Source organism: Perna viridis, chromosome 4 (genome assembly GCF_037379345.1).
Source record: "Perna viridis isolate PV_CMFRI_1.1 ecotype Kerala chromosome 4, ASM3737934v1, whole genome shotgun sequence".
Taxonomy (NCBI): Eukaryota; Metazoa; Mollusca; class Bivalvia; order Mytilida; family Mytilidae; genus Perna; species Perna viridis.
Window position 1 is genome coordinate 31,190,055 of NC_142448.1, and position 25,075 is coordinate 31,215,129.

The following is a 25,075-nucleotide window of genomic DNA, read 5'->3' on the forward strand; positions in this document are numbered from 1 at the left end:
TTTGGTGGGTTTTGCAATGAATTAATCACCTATCTGATTTTTAAATTTGACACTTAAATATTCTTTATCAGTTTACATGTCTTTAGCGTAGTCGAATGTTTACTGTTATTGGCTATTGTTTTTTTCCTTTTTACATTAGAATTTGGGCTATTATGTAGTGAGTTATCTTGTGTAATATCTCAATTTTCCAGAATATTATACTTCGAGCAAAATGAGAGGGGAATACGGGTTTTGTGGCAAAACATTCCATGGCGAATGGAAATCAAAGAAATGATGTAAACTGTAGCAAGCAAGTTTCGGGGTGAAACAATCCGGATCCACCGGATTTGCATATAGTATCAATTATACACGCGGACTACAATTTCATTTGACAACGGCTATTTTCATTTATGCAAGCATGCAACTAATACAAATTTAACGTATACAAATTTAATCGGCCTGGATTCAAGACAAAATCATAATACAATAAATTGAATAAACTAAATAAATACATAACAAAAATGAAAAACGTCTGGTATTTGTTGCTTGTTCTACAGTGCTGTTTATATATATATATATATACAGCGCAGTTTAACCCTGTCTATTGCTAAGTGTGACCAATGAAGTCGTATATGTCATCCTATTATGAACTTTGATTCGGATTAGTCTAACACTAACATTATGGAGAAAACTGTCGTAACTTCTTAAATGGCACTGCTTTGGAAAAAAATGCATTAGCTTTCATTGAATATCCATTTAACTAAGAGTAATTAAGGGAACCAATGTAATCTAGGGACAAAGATATAATTCTTAGGTCTTGCCAGTTACTAGATATTTTGGCAAATAACCAAATTAAATTCTTAAAAAAATTGCTCTTGTCAAAAATATACAATAACAAATTAAAATAACCTATCTGTACAAGTTAAATCAAAAGTGCACAAGTAAGTGACATGAAAATACGAAAGCGTTTAAAAAAGTAAAAAAAAAAATGAAATAACACCGATGCACTTTCGACAATACTATACAAATGTAATGCTTAAGAGTTAGCCCCACTCTGAGTCAAACTACGCATGACGTGAATCACGAGTTATATTCCGTGATGTCTTTATGGCTTATTGAATCAATTTCGAATTTTAAATCACACCATTTTTCACAGTTAAGAAAACATTGTTGCTTTTTGTCAAATATTTTGATGTAATCTTGCGACAGGACAACGAATTTGCATTCTTGGTAAATCATTATTGTACCCCAATTATGTGTGCAAGCAAGACCATAAGCTTTTCCGTGCTTCAAGATTCCATCAAATTTCTTCTGTTTCTTTTCTGGCAAAATAACTTCATTCACTTTCTCAAGAATGTGCTTATCGCAAAGAAGATACATTTTGTTGTTGACGTGTCTCATTAGACTACCATCTGTTATTAATACGCCACACTTCTTGCAGTGGACGGAAAATATTCCTCTTGTCTTCTCGCTTAGTGTCTGTTTTGCCATTTTCCTTTCATTTTCCTCTACTTGAAACACTTGCTTTTCAGCTAATGCCAGATCTCTACTCAAATCGAGGCCGCTGAGTTCATCAACAGCCTTGCTCATAAAATGCTGTCTCTCTATATTTTTTGACTCAGTCTCAAACTCTTGACTTGTTCCGACAATAACTTCCCTGCCTGACTGTTTTCGTATTCGTCCTGGAAGTAGATAGGTTGCCAATCTCAATTGTGTGTTTTGATAAAAAGTTTGAAATACAAATTTCCATGGAAAAATCTGAGAGTATTGCATGGCAATAGAAAGCCCCCTACCGGAAAATATTTTAAAGGGACCAGAACAATATTCTAATTTGATATGTAACTTGGTCTAAAGATGTACCAAATATCAAATGAATATCTGCAAGCATGCATGACAATAAAAAGACCGAAAAACTGAGTTCTTGTATGAATATTCCTAAACTGCACAATAATCCATACAAACACGTTTCATAGCTGGATCTGCAAAATGTACCACCAAACCTCTTTTAAAACTCACAGCTGTCAAAGAGGGTTTGCCGCCCGACCACAACACTTGTTACTCCCGCAGTGGTATTAATTCGATGTGGATTCTGAAAAATTCGAAAGATCTTTTGAAGACAATCAGTTAAAGACTATTGTCAGAATATAATAACATTAAAACCTTTGAATTTCAACAGTGTATTCTTCTATTCCCCATACGCAGTTCAAATCCCGACTGAACAAACATTATACATCGTTGTTTTTTTTTTTAAAAAGGTGGTACACCTAGGTACAAAAAATATAGTTCTTGGTAGAGATTCCTCATACATTTTAAGAAATAATTCCAAATCATCTTCCAAATATACAGATTAAAATGTTTACAAAATGCTGGAATTTTTAATCGAGAACATATTTGTCCAGTGTGGTGGACGCGTTTTTCAACAAACGTCGGCATTTCAATGGAAACAAATTGTGCTCCTCTACTTGCTGACCTATTCTTTCACTCTTATGGGGCTGACTATATAGCTGATCTGGTCCAAAAGAACGAATATCCTTTAGCTAGATCCTTTAATCTCAGTTTTCGCTACATAAATGACGTATTATCCTTAAACAATCCTTATTTTAGGGATTTGATGCATTGCATCTACCCCCAAAGAACTTGAGATAAAGGATACTACAGACATTGTGAAGTCAGCCCCATATCTTGACCTACACTAAGAAAATGATGGTAAAGGAAAGCTATTGACCAAACTTTACGTCAAACGTGATGACCTTTCATTAAGAATTGTCAACTTTCCTTTGATCTGCGGCATCATCCCTTCAGCACCTGCGTATGGAGTGTTCATATCACAACCCATACGCTATGCCCGAGCTTGCGGAGACTGCGCAGACTTTTTGTATCGTACTAGAATTCTGACAAAAAGGCTTCTGAAACAGGGTTATGTTGCTACAAGATTGAAGTCATCACTTCAGAAGTTTTATAATCGTCATCAAAAACCCGTGGATCGTTATGGTGTATCCATCTGCACAATGGAAACTGATTTATTCAACGGGTCATAGTTTTCCCTCCTCGTTTGTCTACCCGGGACTTGACTTTTTATGAGCAACTCGGCGGGTGTTTCTAGAAAAGCAGAGGACGCTTACCCTACAGGCGCACCTGGTCCATGCTACTCTTTCTAAGTCCAAGGGCAATTACTCAGCACAATATCAACGAACCGGAACTCAATTCAAACTTAATTTGTAACTTTTCACGGTAAATGTATATCTGCAAGTATGTCGAAGAAAGTGGAAATCGCTTTGCCAGACGAACGGACGTACGGATAGACGGACCCACATAGAACTTAGTCTCCATCGGGGAACGACACCTGTAGTAGCCTATTAACAAAACAATAATGGACTGACACTGTAGCCTTCATTCGCTTTATTTACTTTGTATGTATGATTTTAGTTACTTTATGTTCTTTGCCTCGAATTCAAAGTTAGTACCATCAACATTCACCTGAGTCCTTGCCAAGGTCCATTGTTAGACTTTTGAAATCACAACATGTATAAGATTACTATTAAATATAGCTGGTGCTTATTATTACATTTACCTTAATATACTACAATGTAAGTATCATCATCATAGGTACTCGCGAAGTAGTTTAAAGAAGTTGTGCATACAGAATGAGAACCTCAAACCCAGTCCCTTAGCCAATAAGTAAATCCACATTTTGCTTTAACCCTCCCTCCGACAAAAAAGAGAATAAAAAAAATTAATGGGCATCACTTGATAATAAAAATTATTTTGATTTACCAAGCAGTCAAGGCAAATAATCGTGTAAACAAAACGTGACGGATGGTATAATAAGATTGTACGTACATGTACCTTAGGTCGACTGTTTTATCTATTAGTCGAACCAATTAATTAATAATGATCTTGTTAAAGTCGAATCAGGAAAATTTTCAACATTTTCCCTTATTCTCCAATAGTATTTTATTACCAAAATGTAATTCTACGGAAGAATAAAACAATTTAATTATTCCTCACCTCTCATTTGTAGACTACTTATTTCATCAGTACTAAATCTGTATCTAATCATTACATTACATTGTGGAACATCAAGACCTTCACTTCCAACTGATGTGGCAACAATACACAAATGCTCCCCTCTACGAAATTTCTCCAGGATCTCCACCTGCTCATCTGTGGGGCATCCTACCAATGACACATATACTTCAATTTCAATGTCACAACTAAATGTTTGAAACCATTTCAAGAGCTCATAGTAGTAACCCTTTTAAAAACTTTTCAAACCCATGCAAAACTATACCAAAAAGAAAACAGAAGAAGAACTGTCCTTAATATAATTACAATTATGACCGATTATTGTAAGACTCTTGTAAAGAAGGGATTCTTCTAGGTTTTAGTTTTAAGTACATTTTTACATATGTATAATTGAGTTAATACATGTTGTGCTGAAATGCTCATATAAGGGGCACTTAAAAGACGTCTTTAAAGTATTCAAATGTTATCACATGTGACTTAAGGGAGGGACAAGAAACTACCTCCTTCCTCCTTTGATTTGTGGGATCCAGTGAGGTAAGTTGATCGTAGGTAGTCTGGCAGTCTTTCTGCAAGCGCTCTTGCTGTTGCCCTTGTCTTGACGAAGATCATAAATCTAGATTCCTCTCCAAGCTTCTGGTATTCACTTTCAAGCTTCCCAAGTACTGCCTTAATGTCCGGATTGGTTTCAATATTTCTACCTATTTCTCGAATTTCAGCAAATACCTCTGTGTAGATCAAGATAATTCATTATAACGATCCCGCTCGTCAATGCACAATGTGTAATTGAAAATTGTATATTTTGTCAAAGCTACATTTATAACAGTAGTATATATAACATTAAACAAGCCTCAAGTTGATTTAGCATCAAAGTGCAAGGCACCGATCGGATAAGTCGATACTTTGGAGGGATTTTTAAAAATATCACATGTATGCACCGAAACTTCCATATCCGGTTTTTAAAAAAAATCAAACTTATGTATTTAATATCTGTCAACGAGGAACATGGCTATTCATACGTAAATAACGACTTAGTTGTTGATGAACCGCCAATTTGTTATATGAGATTCATATCTTGACCAAATACAGACAAAAATCTACATAAGTTTTAAAATGTTTTAAAATATACGGAGAAGTTGTTAAGGACCAGTATGTAAAATATGTTTTTGTGCGTTTAAAATTAAAAAAATTCAACTGTATTCGATAATCACACGAAACCCAAACACTTTTTATATGTGAAATCCTTTCGAAAACATAATCGGCAGTCAGAAACACGTTGTTCATGGTGGTCCTTAACATATGAAAAAAACATATAGTTTTTAAAAGTGTTTTCAAAACATAAGAAAAACATATGTTGCATTGTATTTTCCCGGTGTTAATGAGAGACTTCTTAGATCGACCGTTCTGCGCATGTGTTAAACAGTCAACCAACCCTTTGTAACCACATTCACATATAATTACACGCGTTATTTCACACAGAACAATTTTGAGCCTTTCATGTTGCAGACCCCTTACGCAATATGACGTCGCCGACGCACAATACCTATCAAAAATCTAAAATTTGCCACAATAGCAAAGACCAAGCATTGCTTTTGAGATATCACTTTTATACCTCTCAATTTGTTAACAATGTCCCTCTCCTCATCTGTGTTTGCCATTTGACTATTGAACGATTCATCCGCGTATCCCTGTCTTAGTACATCCCTGACCTGGTCAATTTCAAGGAGTGAGTTAACTTCTAAACATTCTGTGTACAACTAAAATAGATTACATAGTTACATTTGTATACAAGTCTGAAGAATATGAATTTCTCATAGATTACCTACTTAATGTTAATAACATATATTTATCAAATGAATATCGGCAAATACCGAAACGTCAGACCCGAAGGACAATTACAAATATGACCAAAACGTAAAATCAGGAAATAGGAACGATATACATAAAAAAATGTAACAACAGAATACAAAACAATTACATATACAAGCTTAATACAAGGCAAACAATATAGCAAACGCACACAAACAAACACAAAGCCTATAACACTTGCAATATTAACTTTAAAAATCAAGAGTGAGAACGGGTACTCCAAAATTGTCCTATTCCACCATCAGCATCTGTCTATGAAACCTTGAAGATGTAGTATAGAGGGCATTTATCAACAATATTGTTTTCACAATGTATGATCTTACTGACTTATACTAAAACAGTCACATATACACAAAGAAAGATTAGTGACATATATTCTAGTACATTAAATTAATTGTCATAAGTGTTACAAAGTTCATGGTCACGTCGTAACGCTGTAACGCCAACATACTTTTACATGTGATTTTATACGCACGCATGTACATTCTACAATAAGGATTATCGTATTATATTCAATACACCGGTAAAAGAGTAATCAATGGAACCAAGGTTATAGCGCTAATCAAAAGAATGTAATCCAGGCACAAAGACAAGACATGGAAAACAGACATACACAACAAAGAATATAAAGTAACTAAAGTCATACATGCAAAGTAACAAAAGTAAATGAGTAACTCGGACTTCACTAAAAACTGGGAGCAGAAGCCTAAAGCATAAATTTTAGAAAGTTTCAATCACTTAAATTTGTTCAAATTTTTTCAATCATGTTATAACGATGTTACAACTATGATGGCTAAAAGTGAATCAGATTAACAAACGTACCAATAAACAAATCTTCGTTTTCAATACGAAAAACTTTATCAAAAGTTGTAATGCAACAGCTGAGCAGATGTTCAAATAAAAAAGACTTCATTTTCCAAACTTATGTATTTTACCTCTAAATGTCGCATGCATGCTAGAAGTAATCTTGGTACTGCAGGATCAAGATGTAGTTTATATTCAATGTTATCTTTTGTTTCAGCAATCCATTGAATGTATCGAATTTCAGTTCGTTGATTGGGTGGGTTGCCTAGAGCACTGTTGAGTTCTGAGCTTGTACGAAGATGATCCATTAGAAAATTCGAAACTACAAAATTGTGAATTGGTGTGGGTCAATTAATCCTAGATACAAGAAGACGGCAAACAGTTAACAGTTTCGTACATTTCCAGAAAAAATTCTAAAAAGTTTAGCTTGAAATAAATAAAGACTGGAACTTATCCTTCGATTTTTAAAATTTTTGATACACAAATTTTTTATTGAAAAATTTGCCTAAATTAGATAAAATATTGAATAGTACATGTAGCTGAAACAGTGTTTATAACAATAATAGTTTATTTGGTTAAGGTTCTTGGTGTTCCAACAACTTATGCTCAGGTAGATACATGTACTCAGAGCCATTATCCAGTAGTCAGTTATTGTTATAAAAAATGTTTCAGCTAAATATACGTATGTTCATATATTTGTTATAACTTTTGGGCGAATTTAACATGACAGTTTTTATAAATAAAGAAAAATAGCAACGGAACAATCACACATTGGTAAAAAAGCAACTTCCCACACGTTGTTTAAGAAATTTAACCGCAAAAATGACATGTGATGACATGTAATAATTGACATTTCATGTATAAACTTTTAGCAAGCATGGTTATAACATAGTCTATTACCCCTTCGACAGTTGAGTTTGTGTTCAACATATTCCATAGCTTTGAAAACTATTTGCTTCACAGGGTCGTTCCGTCTAGCAGTTGACATGATGTTTTCTAAAACCGTTTTCAGTCATATTATATTAAATATAAGTGAAAAACTTGAAAACCTGTGTTATGTATAATTATTCTTGGAAAATATTTCTAAATATTCATAACTCTCTCTTTTGTTTCAAAAAGATTTTCTTTGACGATAATTTTTCATCGTCATGAATTTCTATATTAATTAGAGAAGTTTGAGACTTAAATGTATGCTACATTTTGGTTGAAAATATAGTTTATTGTCAACATATGCATTTATGCTATGTATTTTAGTTCATTATCATTAATTTTTGGAGAAAAATATTTGCAAATACACATATTTAAAAAGCGTTAAGCATATGATAACTTTCAACATTACGCAAACTTAAATACTCGTGAATAAGTTTGAAAAAAAAACCAAAAAACAAAAAACAACCACGAAAAAGGAGTACACGCTAACATAAGCATGATTGTTTCATCCCCACCTTTTTCTGGTATGGAGCTGTACTCCAGTAGCTCCTGTTTGTGTTTTTTCACCACAGATAATTGACCTACATCTAAATTAGTCATTACACTTCTTAAGTGATCTTTAGCAGAAGCTACGTCCTTAGCTTTATTAGACCCTGGTGACGCAGTCAGACCTAAAATCTATTCGTTGAAACTATATATGCACATTGTAAAACAAGAGATTCACTCACACGAGAACTCACATCTAAAATGTAGATTTGGCTGCTTGAGCAGTTAATAAACCGCCAGCCTTTGAAAAAGAAAAATAGAAATTTTATATCTTGAATAATAATCATGAATGAAAATATCAGGATGAACTGTCTGATAAAGTAGAATTTATGTTATTTAAAATCATATGTACTAATTAAAAAAAAGATACAATGCAACTGAAAAATTGTAAAATAAATCCCGTAACTCAACTTTATTTTTGGTTAATAAATTATCTGCACTGATTTACGTCTTCTCTTTTCTTTGTTATTTGAAACGAAAGACCGGAGCATGAACAATTAAGGACAGAAACAAACACATTGTATCAGTGGTAGCAATGAATCAAGAATTTTACAAATTACAAAATTGTCTATTACTGTAACAGTATACAGTACCTGTGGTAATTTATCAAGTTTTTCCTCATACTTTGCTCTCCTGTAGTGAACCATGATTTCATTGTAAGGGTTATGGTCATGACAGTGGTGACATTCATCAAATACCAGAAGGCTGAAATCTCCAATAGATACCTTAACATCAGTTGTATCAATCAAACGATTGAATAGGGACATCGGAGTTAAGAAAATTATGCTTGACTGTTCGATTGCATTTGCAAATTCACTACTATCATCCTCATCTGCTTTCCATAGTTTTATCCTTCCCTAAAAGATATATGGTTTATTCGTAAGTATATGTTTCTTCCTGCCATAAAAATAAAAATGTTTGTATTTGTTGCTGTTTTCTAAACATATTTTAAAATATTTTATTCTTCTAGATACTTTTACTTTTCATGATATATTTTTTTCCTTTTCTTAAATATATGTTTAAAGACTGATTTCTAATAATATTTACAGTTTTAATATGATTAATGGTTTTCTTCTCAAATTAAGGGTAGTGATTTCGAATTCGAAACAGCAGTAAAGATATTATAAACACCATTCAGTAAATGCATTGATTGTAAACAGCACAGTGTTCCGAAATAATAAAGGGCCCAAAAAGGGAATTAAACGTCGTCAATGCATCCTACTGATTTCTATAATTTTGTTCACAATTACATGTACATTTTGTACATGACCATTAAATTTTTATAGTTTTGATACAAGGTTTTGTTTTTTAAATATATTACTTAACATGCATGTGGGTGCAAGTTTTTTTGCAGGACTTTCTTGGAGTAATAAAAGAAAACACTCCAAAAATAAAAAAAAAAGAAGAAACTGAGTGTCCAAGGTGTAGTTTACATATTACTAGACATGCGCTATCATAACAGTGAAATAAGAACCTGCATATGGAGTTCCTCAAATGTATCGCATGCTCGTTTGTATTGTTGCCCAAGTAACACATTGGTTTTGTTTATAAAGACGACTTTTCCTGCTAAAATGAGAACAAACTTTATGCAAACGTCTAAAAGTTTACTTACACTACTTTGAAAATTTACCTTGAATCTCACTAAAATACTAGATCTTATAGCACCATTTGTTGGTTGAAGAAAGTACATTTAGGATTATTATCAGACTCGCAAAGGGTATCCCCACTTCGAATAACATTGCAATATCTTTTTTCATTGTCTTACCTGTTGAGCTATATATTTATTGTAAAGGAAAATCAAATTAAGCATTAAATTAAATCATTAAATACATTAAAATTGTCAAATTTTATAAATATCGTTTGATATGTATTTTGTTTAGTTATTCTTATGGCATGTAATATATAAGTTGAGAAATCAGCTGTCATGGTTTTCAGTCCTCGTTAAAAATATCTGTACATGTATCTTTTGGATTTTTAAGAAGGTGGCATTCCATTATATGAAATGCAACATATGTCTTCCCAGCATTGGTGCCGGCACAAATAATAGTATTATCTCCATTTAGGGCATACTCAGCAAGTTCGTTTTGATAATCTCTCAAATTAATTAAGGAAGGCAATCTCTCTGGAAGAAATAAAATAATCAATTTTTCAATTGAGCCAATAATCAAGTGTTATATTGTATATTACGTAACAAAGAGTAATCTAGGGAACCAAAATCAAAAGAATGTAATCCAGGGACAAAGCTCAGACATGGAAAACAGACAAACACAACAAAGAACATAAAGTAAGTAAAATAATACAAAGTTAAAAAAGTAAATGAGCGACACGGACTCCACTAAAAACTGGGAGCATGTACCATGTGCACCGGTATGGTAAGCGTCATCTGCTTTTCTAGAAACACGAAAGAGGAAAGGAGACAAATCAGTTTTCATGGTGCAGATGGATACACAGCAACGATCCACGAGTTCATGATGACGACCATAAAACTTCTGAAATGATGACTTCAATCTTGTAGCAACATAACCCTGTTCCAGAGGCCTATCTGCAAGAAGTCTAGTGCGATACAAAAAGTATTCGTAGTTACGCAAGCTATGGCATAAGGCATGAGTTGCGATATGACAACTGCATACACATGTGCTGAAGGGATGTTGCCACAGATGAAAGGAAAGTTGACAATTCTGAATGAAAAACCATCACGTTTGTCGTAAAGTTTGTTCAAAAGTTTTCCTTTACCATCGAAATCTAAGTGTAGGTCAAGATATGAGGCCGAATTCACAGTGCTAAAAATTCCAGTATTTTGTGAACATCTTCCTCTGTATATTTGGAAGATGATTTGGAATTATTTCTTACAAAGTATGAGGAATCTCTACCAAGAAATATATATTTGTATCTAGGTGTACCATCTTTTTTTGGAAAAACAACGATGTATAATGTTTTTAAGTCGGGGTTTTAACTGAGTATGGGAATAGAAGTATACAGTGTTGAAAAATCATAGGTTTTAATGCTATTATATTCAGATAATAGTCTTGAACTGATTGTCTCCAAAAGATCTTTCGAATTTTTCAGGATCCACATTGAATTAATACCACTACGGGAGTAACAAGTGTTGTGGTAGGACTGCAAACCCTCTTTGACAGTTGTGAGTATAGAAGTTAAAAGTTTTGAAAGAGGTTTGGTGGTACATTTTGCAGATCCAGCTATGAAACGTTGTTTGTATGGATTCTTGTGAAGTTTATGAATCCAGTACATAGACGGTAAATCACAATCATCGTCCTTGGTAGAAAAGAGGACAGCACAGATTTATGGTTTTCCACAATCTCTTCTTTGGAAAGAGTGGTAGCAGTATATGTCTTATTACTTCTATTATTTTCTACGTCAACCTCTGATAATAAACATTGGATATAAAACGTTTTGCAGCATATGATTCATGGTTGGAAAAGCTATTTTTGCAAAATTTTAATTTTGATATTTTGTCTAAAAAGTTATACTATACATAAATTAACTTGTGGCTTTTCATATAACCCTTGTTCCTGGGAAATAAAGAATATACTGAATGTACTGTACAATTCAAAATTTGGTAGATAGCTTTGTAAATGACACTAAAATACAATATAAACTGTTTGATTTTCTGTATGAATTATCTCCTAAGAGCAGACAAATTGCAATGAATAATTATTAATTTCATTATACAGACACATAAAGCAACTTAATAACAGAAATAAAAATGTGTAGCCATTTTTGGGGTGCATCGCATATTACAGAATTTGAATGATTCTTTCAAAAACTTCTACCTACGTAAAACCTTAACAGGACAATATATGGTCACTTCCTTACCAATAACATTCAATCTGACAACACGCACTTCATCACCAATCTTTACTTCATAATCTCCTGCATCTTTCCTTGTAACACGAAGGAACGTCAATTTATAACTCTGATCTTTAGATTCGTCTTTAATGTGATCTGATAATACTGCATCCCCTTCTTTATACCATTTACTGGGCTTCTTCCCTCCGGCAACAAGGCATTCCAGGCTAACTTTTTCCCCTTCGTGGCAGGTTACGTCTTCCAATGTCTTTATATACACGTCTGAAGGAAATATGTACAAATGTAAATTAAGCTTAATTAAAACGCTAACATTTTACTCAAGATAACTTTAAAATTAACATGCAAATTCTTTATTGAAAAATCGAATTAGTTAACAAACATTCAAGCATTTGTCTGATTACATGAGTTACGGTCTAACAGGGGATGATGTCTAACTCTAATCTGGGTAATGACTGTCGCTAAAATGGGTACGAACATTCATATCTTTATTCAAAGTGAAATACATTTAACATGACGTAGAAATGACAACTCCAAAGGTACAATTTGTATCCTTAATTCACAATAAACTGTGATTTAGTTTACATACTAGAATCTGAACTGGTTTTAAGTTCCATTTCTCTCATTCTACCTGTACAAAGATAAAAAAAAAAGTGACTGAAATGTATTATAACCCATTTCATTCACCAGTTGTAATACTTTATAAAACACTTTGTTGATAAGCAGCATATATTTTATTATAATACCCTAAGAAAGTAATTAGGAGTTTTGAAGCAGCTGGATTCCTCGCTGAGGTGCCAGAATTTTATTGATATGGGCATGTCTTCTTGAGACTTTCTTCTGCCTAGAGCAAACACTTCGCGATCATTGTTTTACTATAAGTGTGTTCCATATCCCATTTCATTTTTTTTGTTTTCAATAAAATTAAAAGGTCAGTTAATCACTTCAGAATTACGTCATTTCCGACAGAATAATGTTTCAGGTATATAGGACGTTACTGACCATCTTTTCATCTTGAATTTTCTCATTTGTTTTGGCGAAACAAAAATTGAAAGTTCAAGATTCAAGAGAAGATGAGGACTTCTTTACAAAAGTACTAGTCGCTTTTTGTCCACAAAGGTTTGCATATAATCTTAGAGTCCAGTGTCATCATTCTTGTGCTTATATTTTTTTAAGAAATAAGAAAAACTGATAAGAAGAACAAACAAGACCCCCCCCCCAAAAAAAAAAAAAAAATAGTGATAAGAAATAGGCATGTTTCATTGTTAAGGCAGTTTTGATAAAATATTCTTTACGCAAAAGATTAGCATTCCATTTTACATTAAACATACTACGACTTTTTTAGTTTCACTTTTGACCAAATATTTATTACTAGGAAATACAAATGCATCCATTACCTTCAAGGGAATCCACTCTTCGTTCCATTTCCTTGTCTCTCTGAATTTGTTCTTTCCAATATTTTTCAATGGCCTCTGCTGTCTTTTTGTCGATAATGCAAGTTTCATAATAGGAAATTTCCGCCACAAAATCATCCGAAAGATTGAACAAAATTTGTAATCGGCCTGCGATTTGAATAAAATCATTGAAGTTTTCTTTCATAATAACATCTGATACATCAGCATTGCCTTTGTGAGACATAGAGTTTCTCAAATTTTTGCATCTTTCTATATCGGCACCTAAGGAAAAATCGTTTAAGGTGACACCATTTGGACTATCCCATCCATTTTGTGGTGGATCAAAATTTGGAAGATGACGTGGTTTTTTTTGAAAGCTTTATTACTTATCATATTTCTGAAGATCTTGTAGAGAAGTGAAATATCAAATTGTCCATAACCAGTCCTTGTAGCAGAGAATATTTTCGTCTCTTCATGTTGATAGAATGTCTTTTTTCCTCTAAAAGCTTTAAAATCAGTGCGGTAAACCGTTTCCAAATCACTTCTTGGCACATATTTCTCCAAAATAGTTTGCCAAAGTCTTGGAATAGTATCTTGCTGAATAAGGCAAATCCTTGTAAAGTTGGTTTTATTGTTACTGACTGTAGTTACCGTTGTAGCCATTACTAAAGCTGAAACCATTTAAAACTTATTCAAGATAATCTTTAATGATTGCAAATATACTTAGTTCGTTAACGTAATTAACTCTAGAAGACTCAATTCCTAACATTCAAAATCGTTATGCAGTAATGTGTATGGTACATGAAGCTTTCTCGGTTTATAAAAAATTGACACCCTATCCCCCCCTCCCCCCCCCCCCAAAAAAAAAAAATTACTACAGTCACAACAACCACACAAGTTAAAGGTTAATTTGGTTTTGAATGTAAAACATGGTTTAAATTTAACTTTGAAGAGGATTTTAACGCAAGAATTAAAAATGTTTCGGATTTCTTTTTATTTTTTTTAACGATATACAATGTAAATCATGCTTTTAAAACGAAATTTATTGAAAACACCTATTTTTTTAAGCAATTCAACTATTGACATTGTTTTTATGATTAAAGCTCAACCTCCCCTCCCCCTAAAGTATTTTATTTCCGTTAGTGTCATTCGTAAAACATGTAGTCGTTTTATGTAGGTAATTTACATTAATAAATTATGAGTGTAACTATAGTTATTTCTATATTTTCTAAATCGGTAATGGCTAACCCTAACAAGTCATTGTCCATCATAGGTCTATAGGTATGAAAGTTCACAATTATTTAATATATGTTTGCCCCTTACCAACACGTGAGATCTAAAGGTTGTTTCTTAACTCAAAGCCAACAGATATTTGAATACAATAGCTGATGCATGTAGTTTGTTTTCTTAACCAACTAAGAGATTTGACCAAAATAACGCAATCCTGTATTTTACTCGCTTCTAACGCATACTGACCAGGTTCACCGTAGACTACGTTGTTTGGATTGTCGATTTTAAACAACGATTACGTTTTTAAAATTTCATTTGAGCTCAATCTAAGATATGATATCAATGTTTTGATATCCCCAAACTTCCCATCCGTAAAGTAAAATTGAGTCTGTTCATCAGTATTCTTCAATTGAAACCCTATGCGTAATGAATCATAGCATCTGATTAAGGTCCTTTACAAAGTTTGCATAATCATCCGAGTCAATGAATCATCATGGCCACAATCAGCATTTACATGTTCTGACTGGTTGAATTAACTCAAACTCGTCCACTTTGAAACGACATTACAATTAAATTGATGTCGGTACTTGGTTCGGAGCGACCGTGGCGCCTACATATGAACAATTTACATAAATCGTCCGATTTTGATAGATGCATAGTTATAGTAAAATTAATTTACAGATTAATTTCAAGTAAAAAAACTGCCAACGAGACACGTGATATAAATTTCGCTGAAACAATCTTTCAATAAAGTGAAAAAAAAAATCAATACTGAAAGAGGTTTCAGTAACTCTCAATATCTCGCACACAATTAAGTTATATTTTAAGTGCACTTATATTGGACAGTTCCTGTTTAGTTGAATTTCCATCACAATATGACATGAGATCGAACTTGGTCTTTTTAATGAGACACAAAGCCGGTTTTATCATATAAAAGAACATTGACAGCAAGTAAATACTGAGATAGATGCAAGAGAGATAATTCAAAATGATAGCAAGACAAGCCATTTCTAAACCCTATCAAATACATGTTTCAGTACTTATTCTTATTGTTGTTTTCTGAACAAGACTTAAAATAAGTCTGTCTTACATGCATGAATTGTACATTTTTATTTATCATAGGCTTCATACCAATATAGAGTCCAAATCTTTGCAATGTATATATTTTCTTGTTTCGTTTCGACTTTCAGTTTATGTACAGGCATCTATTTCGTTGTACCCGTGTATAATGTAGTTTTGGGGCCAGTTTCAGCCTTCCCGTTGGTGTGAGGTTTTCCTCATCGTTCATTAGAGACCCATGGGTGGACTTGTGCTGACATTTTTCATCCCGACGGTGTTTTTGTTTCTTTGACATAGTCACCATATCCAATCTCCTTATATCGTGCATATTGATAAGCCAAAAAATATATGACATGTAAACAAATACTTAAAATATAAAAAGGGCTAATTATAAAAGCTAAAAAGTTAAAAAAAAAAATAAATAAACATTCAGCAATATGCTCACCACTAAAAAAGATGAATATGCTGGCAAAGGATATCTACATATTATATATCTGTTACTCATCATCATATAGAAAATCTGAAGTAAAACGTTGATCGAAAATCATAGTTGTGTTTATTGAGTAAAACACAATTTCCATTAACAAATATTTACACTAATGTCAGAGTGTACCAAAGCAAAGAAAATAAATCTAATTAATTAACTTATTATTAATCTCATTTATTTAAAAGGAAATCTATTGCACTATTATTCCTGTTTTTGTATATTACTTTATTCTCTAAGCGGTCCCTGAGAGATAAGTGGTAGTACAATTCCACAAAAAAGTTACATAAAATAACAGATTTAATGAAGAATCAGCTTATACAAAATTATAAAAACCTTCATTAGACAAGAAATTGTACCTAATAATGCAATTGTAGCATAAAACATCGAAGTAATATCAAATTTGAACATTACCAATTATAGGCGACAAGAGCCACTCTTTTAGTGGAAATGAACAAATTTTATACACAACAATAAAGACATGCTCATTATAAAAAAAAACATAAATAAAATGCTTTAGAGAACGCAGTTTGATACGACCGCAGCAGTTAAAATGACTGCATAAGATTACAAGAATCAACTGCATTTTGTGCTTCAATTACGTGGTCATTCATGTACTTTAAGAAATGTTTCTTTTGTTGTTCATTATACTTCCTATTATAAATATAGGTTAAACTTCAAGTTTATTCAAATTATTGAATCAACTTTATTCAAAGATCATGTTGATTTTGTTATTTAAAACATAGCAAGCCCTTTCTTGAAGACTGTGTGGTGACCTGTAGAAGTTTAATGGTGACTGTCTTATTGGCAACCATACCACATCTCCTATTATCATACTTTCAGTATACCTTTCTGATGCGGTTTGAATTTATATGTATCGATATTTGTAGTGCAAACATATTTATTCTTCCTTCACCTGATTGACAGTAAACCCAGCATGGACTGCAAGATTTATCTAATAATTACAACTAACTAGAATAAAATGTTCTACACCATTTATATATCATCTTAGCTCTCTAATGGGCTAAAGTGACGAATAATTAAACATACCCAAAGCATTTTAGTTGAAAGAAAGACACCCCTTCCTCGCTACTTTCTGCTAAAACATTAACGAAAATAATCCGTTGTAATGTAACAATCGTTTTTCTGCATTTATGACGAAACCATATATAATATATCTCCCAGAGAACAGGTTGTTAAAACTCCATTTTCTTGTCACAATGCTACGGCACCCCGTTATATATCATGAAATAAAATATATTTTTTTATTCAGTCCATCGTAAAGGCAAATGTTAAGTGAAAAAACTCTGGATTTAGTAACAATCAGACCACTATATTGTTTAATTAAAACAACACTATCAAAGCATTTTGAAACTTCTTAAAAATTAATAGTGATAAGATAGAACGAGAAAAAAGGTTAAGGAACTCGGAAAAAAAATCCAATAAAAAATGTTATTCAATTATTAAATATATTCAATTAATGGACATATATCATTGTTTATATATATATTTTTAATAAAAAACAACAAACAGTTCGCTGAGTAATTTAGCTTTATGATTAACTGAAGGAAAAGAAATTTCGTAGAAACCTATAGCTCTTGTGTGGCAGGTTGGCGTTTGTTAACCAGAAAGGGGTATATGCATATCACCTGGCTTCGTAGACATAACTTTGGGTATTAAAGGATTCGTGTTAAATCTGCGATAGCTGATACAAAAATACAGCTCACTCGTAAAATTAGGTTAATCTGTAAATCTAAAATATCACGTTTTTAAATTTTGCTATATGGGATAATCAGATTGTGAAATTGAGCATGCATGATGGATTGTGTGAAATTTATGTAAAGATATTCATTATAAAGCCAGGAAGTCATTATGCACAGTTTGTACATGCAACTCAGTTAACTAATTAAAAGTGGCCAAGCGGTGTAGCCACACTCGGTCCATATGTATGGTTACAAGAAAGTAATTTTCGTCATTATATTACATCCATTGTACCAAGCTAGGTGTAAAATACAGATATTGATGACGCGATAGAATGGTCATTTCAAGATGTCAGAAACCGCAACCATTTGACGGTGTTATACATTTTCATTATTTACTTAAATGCCTTCAAAATAGATTCTTGATTCAAGGGTAAAAGCGTACCATGAAAGTAATTCGAAAATAATTTAAACTTTTTCAATCATACAAAGGTGACAATGACAAGAAAAGTGCACGTGGTGTCGCATAATTTTCGTAATTTACGTCACAAAATGATGTGTAGACCGATGTACCTTGAACGTACAACGAAAGTCGGCACAGTTCACTCGCGTTGAATCACGCTAGAAGCGTTAGTTACGCGATACCTACGTTTACAGGGTGCCATTGAAATGAGTTTCAATTTACCAGATTAAACCGTATATTAAAAAGAAAATACGTAAACAAGTCGATAGCAACAATGTAATTTGTTTCAGAATTGCTTGGGAACTTGGTTTTCCAATCTGCTAGAGAAAAAAGAGAAATATGTTCTATCGTTAAAACAAACATAATGTGTCAATTAAATAGTTCCGTTGCATTCGCCTTTTAGTTAATAATTTAATGGATATTTTTTTAAACCATAAATGATTCTACGTTGTTTGAAACAGTCAAGATTCGGTGTTAGCGTCAATGAGACAATTATGGTCTTCGACAACAACTTTAATGAATTTCATATATTAATGCCATCAAATCAGAATCATCAGCAGTGCTCCTAACAGTATTTTTCCACAAATAGTATAGACTACAGGAAAACAAGTAATATATGACACTTCTTTGAATGACGATGAAATGTCGATAACGTCGAAACTTCTTTATTTTTTCACAGCATTTCCAATAAAGATATATTCATATGAAAAAATAAATAATCTGAAAATAAATCACAAAATGGCCATCTTTATTAATCGTTTCAATATTCTATCCTTTTTCCCCATCTGCATTTTTTTTTATTCCGTTCATTTGCTATACTTAATTAAGAACGTTTCAATAATTGATATATGTTCATATTTAGGCAAATTTGAGCGGGGCAGGTGTACCATTTCCCCCACAAAATGGTCTTTCATATTTTAATTATTCGCCAATTTGGCTCATTAGGAAGCTAAAATTCTATGTAAATGTTTGATATACAGCTTTTGAAGATCAAGAAAATGTAAATTACAACCGAAAAGGAATTGTTTTAAGATTTGAAAATCCCCCCTATTCAGATAAGGTCATTATTTTCACATTAAAACTGAGAATTAGGTGCCTGAAATGAATAGATTTATTTTAAACATTTCTACATAAAAAAAATAAATATCAGTGTCCAATTGGTATTTTACATCGTTCACATATGCTAAACGTTGTTATTTTGTTCATGTTTAAGTAATTTTTTCAAGGGTAGGGGTGGCAATATTTCAGTCATAAATATTTATAACGTTGGCTCACTTGAAATATAAGATACTGTCTACATGTGCTATATAATATACAAGTATGATTTGGATGGCGTTCATTTTGAATCGACGGCCAACTTTGGATTTCTGAAACATAATACCTACTACATATCCTATACACTTCTCGTGGAGGATAAGGCGAGGCACAGATCTCTTTACATTGGTCGTTCTCTGGAAACCTCGTCTAGTGCCGTCCAACTTCGCCACCAAATCTCGCTCTGTCTTTCTCCATTGTTTTCATCCGCGTCTCCTTTGGCCTTCATTGTTTCCTTTTGCTTTCTGATGCCAATGTTAATGCTATCATTGTGTCGTCAGCATTTTCATTCCATAAAATGTGGCATATGTAGCGTCCTCTTCTGGACTTGATGTTATCTCCTATTAACTTGGTATACATTCTCTCATGAAGTTTGTGGATGCTGATCTTGTTAGGTCAAAGTACTTTCAGTATCCTACACAGATAGAATTGTTCCCGAATGCCTAACACTTCTTAATGTCATTCATCATCATCCTCAGGCACTCAAGTCGAACAATAATACCGACTTTACATTGCTGTTGAATATCTTAATCTTGGTCTTTATGCTGTTTATGTTGGATTTCCAAACCTGACTTATGACAAGGAAAATATATTTGGCCTTCTGTAACCTTGCTTTGATATCACCAGCAGCTCGTCCTTCCTTTTCCACTTTTGAACCCAAATAGTGAAATCAGCTACGTCCTCCAGCTCCCTCCAAATAATGTTTACCCGTTTGTCTATATTCACATTCATTCGCATGTCTTTGTTTTTCCAGCATTGATCTTTAACCCAACTTTCTCTGTCTATTTTTCAATAAATGTTGTTTTGTCCTGTATGTTATTCAACTTGCTCGACAGTAGGGCGATGTCATCTACAAAATCAAGATCTGTTGGTTTGCTCATAAACTTCCATCTTATTCCTGTATTCTTTCTTTCCACGTTGTTTTTCATAACCCAGTCTAACACCAATTGGAAAAGTTAGCCAAACATTCCACATCCCTAATTAACTCCGCTTGCAATCCGCACTCAATCTGAATTGATTGAAATCCGTTGTTGATTACGCATATCTCATTATTCTCGTATAGTTTCTTTATCATTGTTGTAAGCTTTGATGGATTCCATAGAAATCTATTATGTTCCACAAGTTGTCAAGATGTATAATGTTAAAGGCCTTTACGAAACCTATAAAGTTGATGTAAAGATGTGATTGCCACTCGACACATTGTTCAATGTTTTCTTAAAAAAAATTGTGTCTGTTGTTCTTCTTCGTTGCCGAACTCCAGCTTGTTCTTTCCTTAACGTTTTGTCAACTACTTCTGTATTTTTGGTAAATTAATCCAAAACATACACTTTGCAAAGTATGTCTTTTTGAAGATTTTTGACTGAAATATGAGTGTCGCAACCACCAACCGGATTCAAATCTTGCCATTTTAAATATTTTTCACAACAATTTTGGACCATAATTGAAATTAAAATTGTTCGCATCCTTACAATCTGCAGAAATATGTCATTTTTGATAAATTGTATTGAAATTAATGTGTAAAAACACACACATAATACTTTTTTGACAATTTTAACATTTTAAACAATAATATAAGACCATAAAGGTAATTTCAAGTGTTCACACTCATTCAATTATAAAAATATATATCATTTTCAAGAATTTGATGTGAATAATATGTATTACAGCCATCAACATAATAATGATATAGACAATTTTAACATTTTTTACATTAATTTAAGACTGATAGGTACATTTAAATTGTTCCCACTCATACAATTTGCACAAAAAATGTCTGTTTGAAGATTTTTGACTAAAATATGACTATTGCGACCACCAATCGGATTCAAATATTGCCATTTTAAGTATTTGTAACAATAATTTGTGACCATAATTTAAAATAAAATGGTTCACACCATTACAATCAGCAGAAATATGTCATTTTTGAGAAATCTTATTGAAATTAATATATCACAGCCACAAATATGGGGCTTATTTTAACAATTTTAACATTTTAAACAATTCTTTAACACCATTTAGGTAATTTTTGTTGTTGGCACTCATTTAATTTGGAAAAAGATCTCATTTTCGAGAGTTTGGTTTGAAATATATGTATAACAACAATCAACAAAAAACCTTATCTGGACAATTTTTACATTTTTAAGAATAATTTTAGAAATCAAATTCATTCACGATTGATACATATATCTATAGTTTTAAGAATATTGTACATGATTATTTCATATGCAGCTCGGAGTGGCGATAATACATGTAAACAATGTAAATATCGCGTGATTTCGGTAATTCTCGAACTCGCCGGCGAGATTCTAAAATCAATATTGACTACACAAAACTTTTTGCATCCTTATATGTGCTTGATAAAATATTTATTTTACTTGTTCTTTTCGGAATAGGGAAATGCATTTGACAACAGGAAATAAGTCGATGCAATGGGAAATGGAGCAATGGGAAATGGGCTATAGGGAATAGGGTATGAGGCAATTGGAGATGGGGCAATGGGGGATTGGGCTATGGGGAATTGGGCATGGGTCAATGGGGAATGGGATATGGGGCAATGGGGAATGGGATATGGGGCAATGGGGAATGGGGGTTGAAGCAATGGGGTATGGGGCAAGTGGGAATTTGATCAGATATATTAGGAACATCATTATCTTAATTATAAATGCCTAAAATATGAGTTATACAATGTCAGAATGCTGTGAATGAGAATTTTGTTTATACTAATACCAGTTTTCTAGGGGTAGGGGTAATATTTTTTACATTTTTTTGAAAATTCTTTCTTGAAAAGTGGTTTTTTTTTGTGGTTTATTTATGTAGACAATTAAATATCTATCGAATGATACCAAATTTGAGACGTTTTAGTTGCGCAATAATTTGTGGAGTCGAATTTATGTGACGTTTGACCTAAAAATAAAAAAATCCCATTTTTTGCATTTTTGGATAAATTCCGAGTACGAAAATGGCTAAATATCATCAAAAGAACCCCAGAAGTGTAAATTGTGATACATGTAGTACTAAACAGAATTCCCATATAAACCATTTTTTACTGAAGCATAAATACTCTAGGGGTTTTACATTGAAAGAGTAATCAAGGGAACCAAGGTTATAGTGGTAATCAAAAGAATGTAATCCAGGGATTACAAAAAATATGTCAATTTAAGCGATTTTGCGGCGGGGTAAGGGTACATTTTTTTCATTTCACCGCAAAATCCTAAGTGTTATTACAACATTCTTGGTACCATTGTAAAGCTGAGACATTGGGCTACATGATGAAGCATACATATGTCAGTATGTCAGTTTACTTCGGATTGTAGAAAGAAGAATTGCGTGGAATAAAAAAAAATTAAAAAATGATTTTTGGCCTCAACGAGGCATAAATAGTAGTTACAAAATACAAAAATGTTTCATTTTATTTTTTTGGCGATAAAAGGATTCGTAAATGAGCGGTATAAGGGTACCTGAAAATCAAATTTTGATTGATGAGTGGGGGTGCACGGGGGGTTATCACAGCCCACGTACTATTTAGTATAAGGCCGAATAGGATCGGACGGCAGGCAATGCCTATGTGAGCCCTCTCCATTGAAATTGAGGCCATATATTTGTTGAAAGGAAATGATTGTCCTCAAACTAATCAAATGGAATTGAATTGATTATTTTATAAGCGGAACATTAATTGCTTATTACTTAATAAATATGGAGTAAGTAATTTAAACTTATATTTTCCGAAAAAGATAACTGAAAGTAAAAATAGAATTTACATAACTTACATACCATCAATTACAGCGATACTGTTATCATTATGTCAAACAGAAGGTGGTAATTGAATCCTTTGCATATACCCATATAACGTTAGCTTCCTCCATGCTGACTTTTAAGTCTGCTTGGTTATGACAACAGGTAACCTGTCTGTACTATCAACAAAGTGACGTTATATGTGTACGCACAATCTATTGGTAAGCATATAATTTACTTCCTGGATTTAACCACGGTTATCATTAAATGATTCAAATGGATGCATATTTCGTACGATAAACCTTGATTTACACCCGTCACCCTGCTATCTATATTTACTATAAATAAAGTTCTATACGTAGTTGGGTCATTAACGGAGGACATTAAGGGTAGTGAACCACTAATTGGGACCTTTTAAGTTCATTCAGCAGTTACAGCAAAATTTCAACTTTCACAAACAAAGTGACGGTTTCAAAATGGTCATCATTTACACAGGAAATGAAGAAAGATGAAGTGTCATTGATTTTGATTGTTTGTTAGAAAATGCAAAAGGCAACTCTTCGTCCTATAGTGAACACATTGTCTAATTTCATCATTATGAGTCTTGATATCTGTTATTAAAATTCATTGGGTCGTCGAGGCTTTATACTCCTGTGTAAGACATCAACATAGCTCTGAATCTGCTCTTTTTGAGGTTGGATCAGGTAACAAGAACATGATGTCTTGAAATACCAGAAAGTATTTTTGCATGCCGCATACAACGTTTGACAGTTTCATAAATTGTCCTCTCACATTTGGCAATCATCAAATTCATAAGCGCCGTAAAAGCAACCTCGGGTAAAGAACGTAGGAATTTTACGAATTGTAAAATTTGCATGCACATAAGGGTTGAGATCTTTGTTAGTTGCATTAAGAGTTTCTAGTAATTGCTTTGGCTGCTCAATCGTGACAACAGTATCTCACATTCTTAATAACACGACTTGAAATTTCCGTTACCAAGTGATCAAGGAACACTATATAGATGTTATTGGTTGCTTTTAACATAACTGTGTTGCATGTGTTTATTAAGAGAAATATAAAACTGTGATGATTAAACAAAATCATAAACAACTCCGCCAAAATATTGTACAAGACAATCCATTACACTAGATATTCTGACCTTCCATCCTTCGAAACATCTGGCAATCATAGCTTCAACTATGTATTCCGGAAATCTTAAGAAACCTGTCTAATTAACATTTTGAGGAAAGGTTCAGGTTTTCCGAAGAGTGAGATTTTTAATAGTAATCACCTGAATGTTTTTGGTTTATTTGTTTGTCTGTTTGTTTATGTGTGTGTGTGTATGTGTGTTTATTTACCCAAAATAAGGGTTCAAAATATAATGGTTACCGGTAGATACCTGCTCGTTCACAATAATGTTTTTATCAAAATTGGAATTATAACTGTTTAAGAAAAAATCCAAGGCATCTGCCTCTAAAGTAAAAATGATCGGACCCTATGACTACTGTATAGTACCATTTCATTAGAGGTTAACATGAACCTTCGGGTGTCTAGTTCACGAAGCGCAAAGAATATGCTGGAATGCTCATTGGATAGAGGACCTGGATTAGCTGTGCTTTTAACATTTCAATTTTGTCCTAACTTTTTCACCTCTTATCCTAGCTTGATTTTCGCAAATTTATTTGTGATATATGTGACATGATAAGATGCGATTCTGGTGTTC

The 25,075-nt window shown here is 32.9% G+C and overlaps 1 protein-coding gene across 6 annotated transcripts; it reads right to left on the minus strand.

The window, feature by feature from the left end:
- Positions 1-413: 413 nt before the first annotated feature.
- Positions 414-23,542, minus strand: LOC148619737 (interferon-induced helicase C domain-containing protein 1-like). Of its 6 annotated transcripts, none has more exons than XM_088579964.1 (15): positions 23,392-23,526; positions 16,105-16,179; positions 13,374-14,041; positions 12,566-12,607; positions 11,986-12,240; positions 10,115-10,273; positions 9,626-9,717; positions 8,745-9,008; positions 8,121-8,283; positions 7,576-7,671; positions 6,807-6,997; positions 5,615-5,759; positions 4,506-4,730; positions 3,988-4,155; positions 414-1,661 (listed from the first exon to the last, which is right to left on the minus strand). In XM_088579964.1, exons 3-15 carry the CDS (start codon positions 13,612-13,614, stop codon positions 1,060-1,062), a joined length of 2,643 nt encoding a protein of 880 aa, XP_088436090.1. In that variant the 5' UTR covers positions 13,615-14,041; positions 16,105-16,179; positions 23,392-23,526; the 3' UTR covers positions 414-1,059. The 6 variants fall into 6 exon arrangements, with proteins under 6 accessions (XP_088436090.1, XP_088436089.1, XP_088436092.1 ...); XM_088579963.1 differs by lacking the exon at positions 16,105-16,179 and adding an exon at positions 19,692-20,780 and having other exon boundaries at positions 23,392-23,525; XM_088579966.1 differs by lacking the exon at positions 16,105-16,179 and having other exon boundaries at positions 9,626-9,714; positions 23,392-23,542.
- Positions 23,543-25,075: the final 1,533 nt, after the last annotated feature.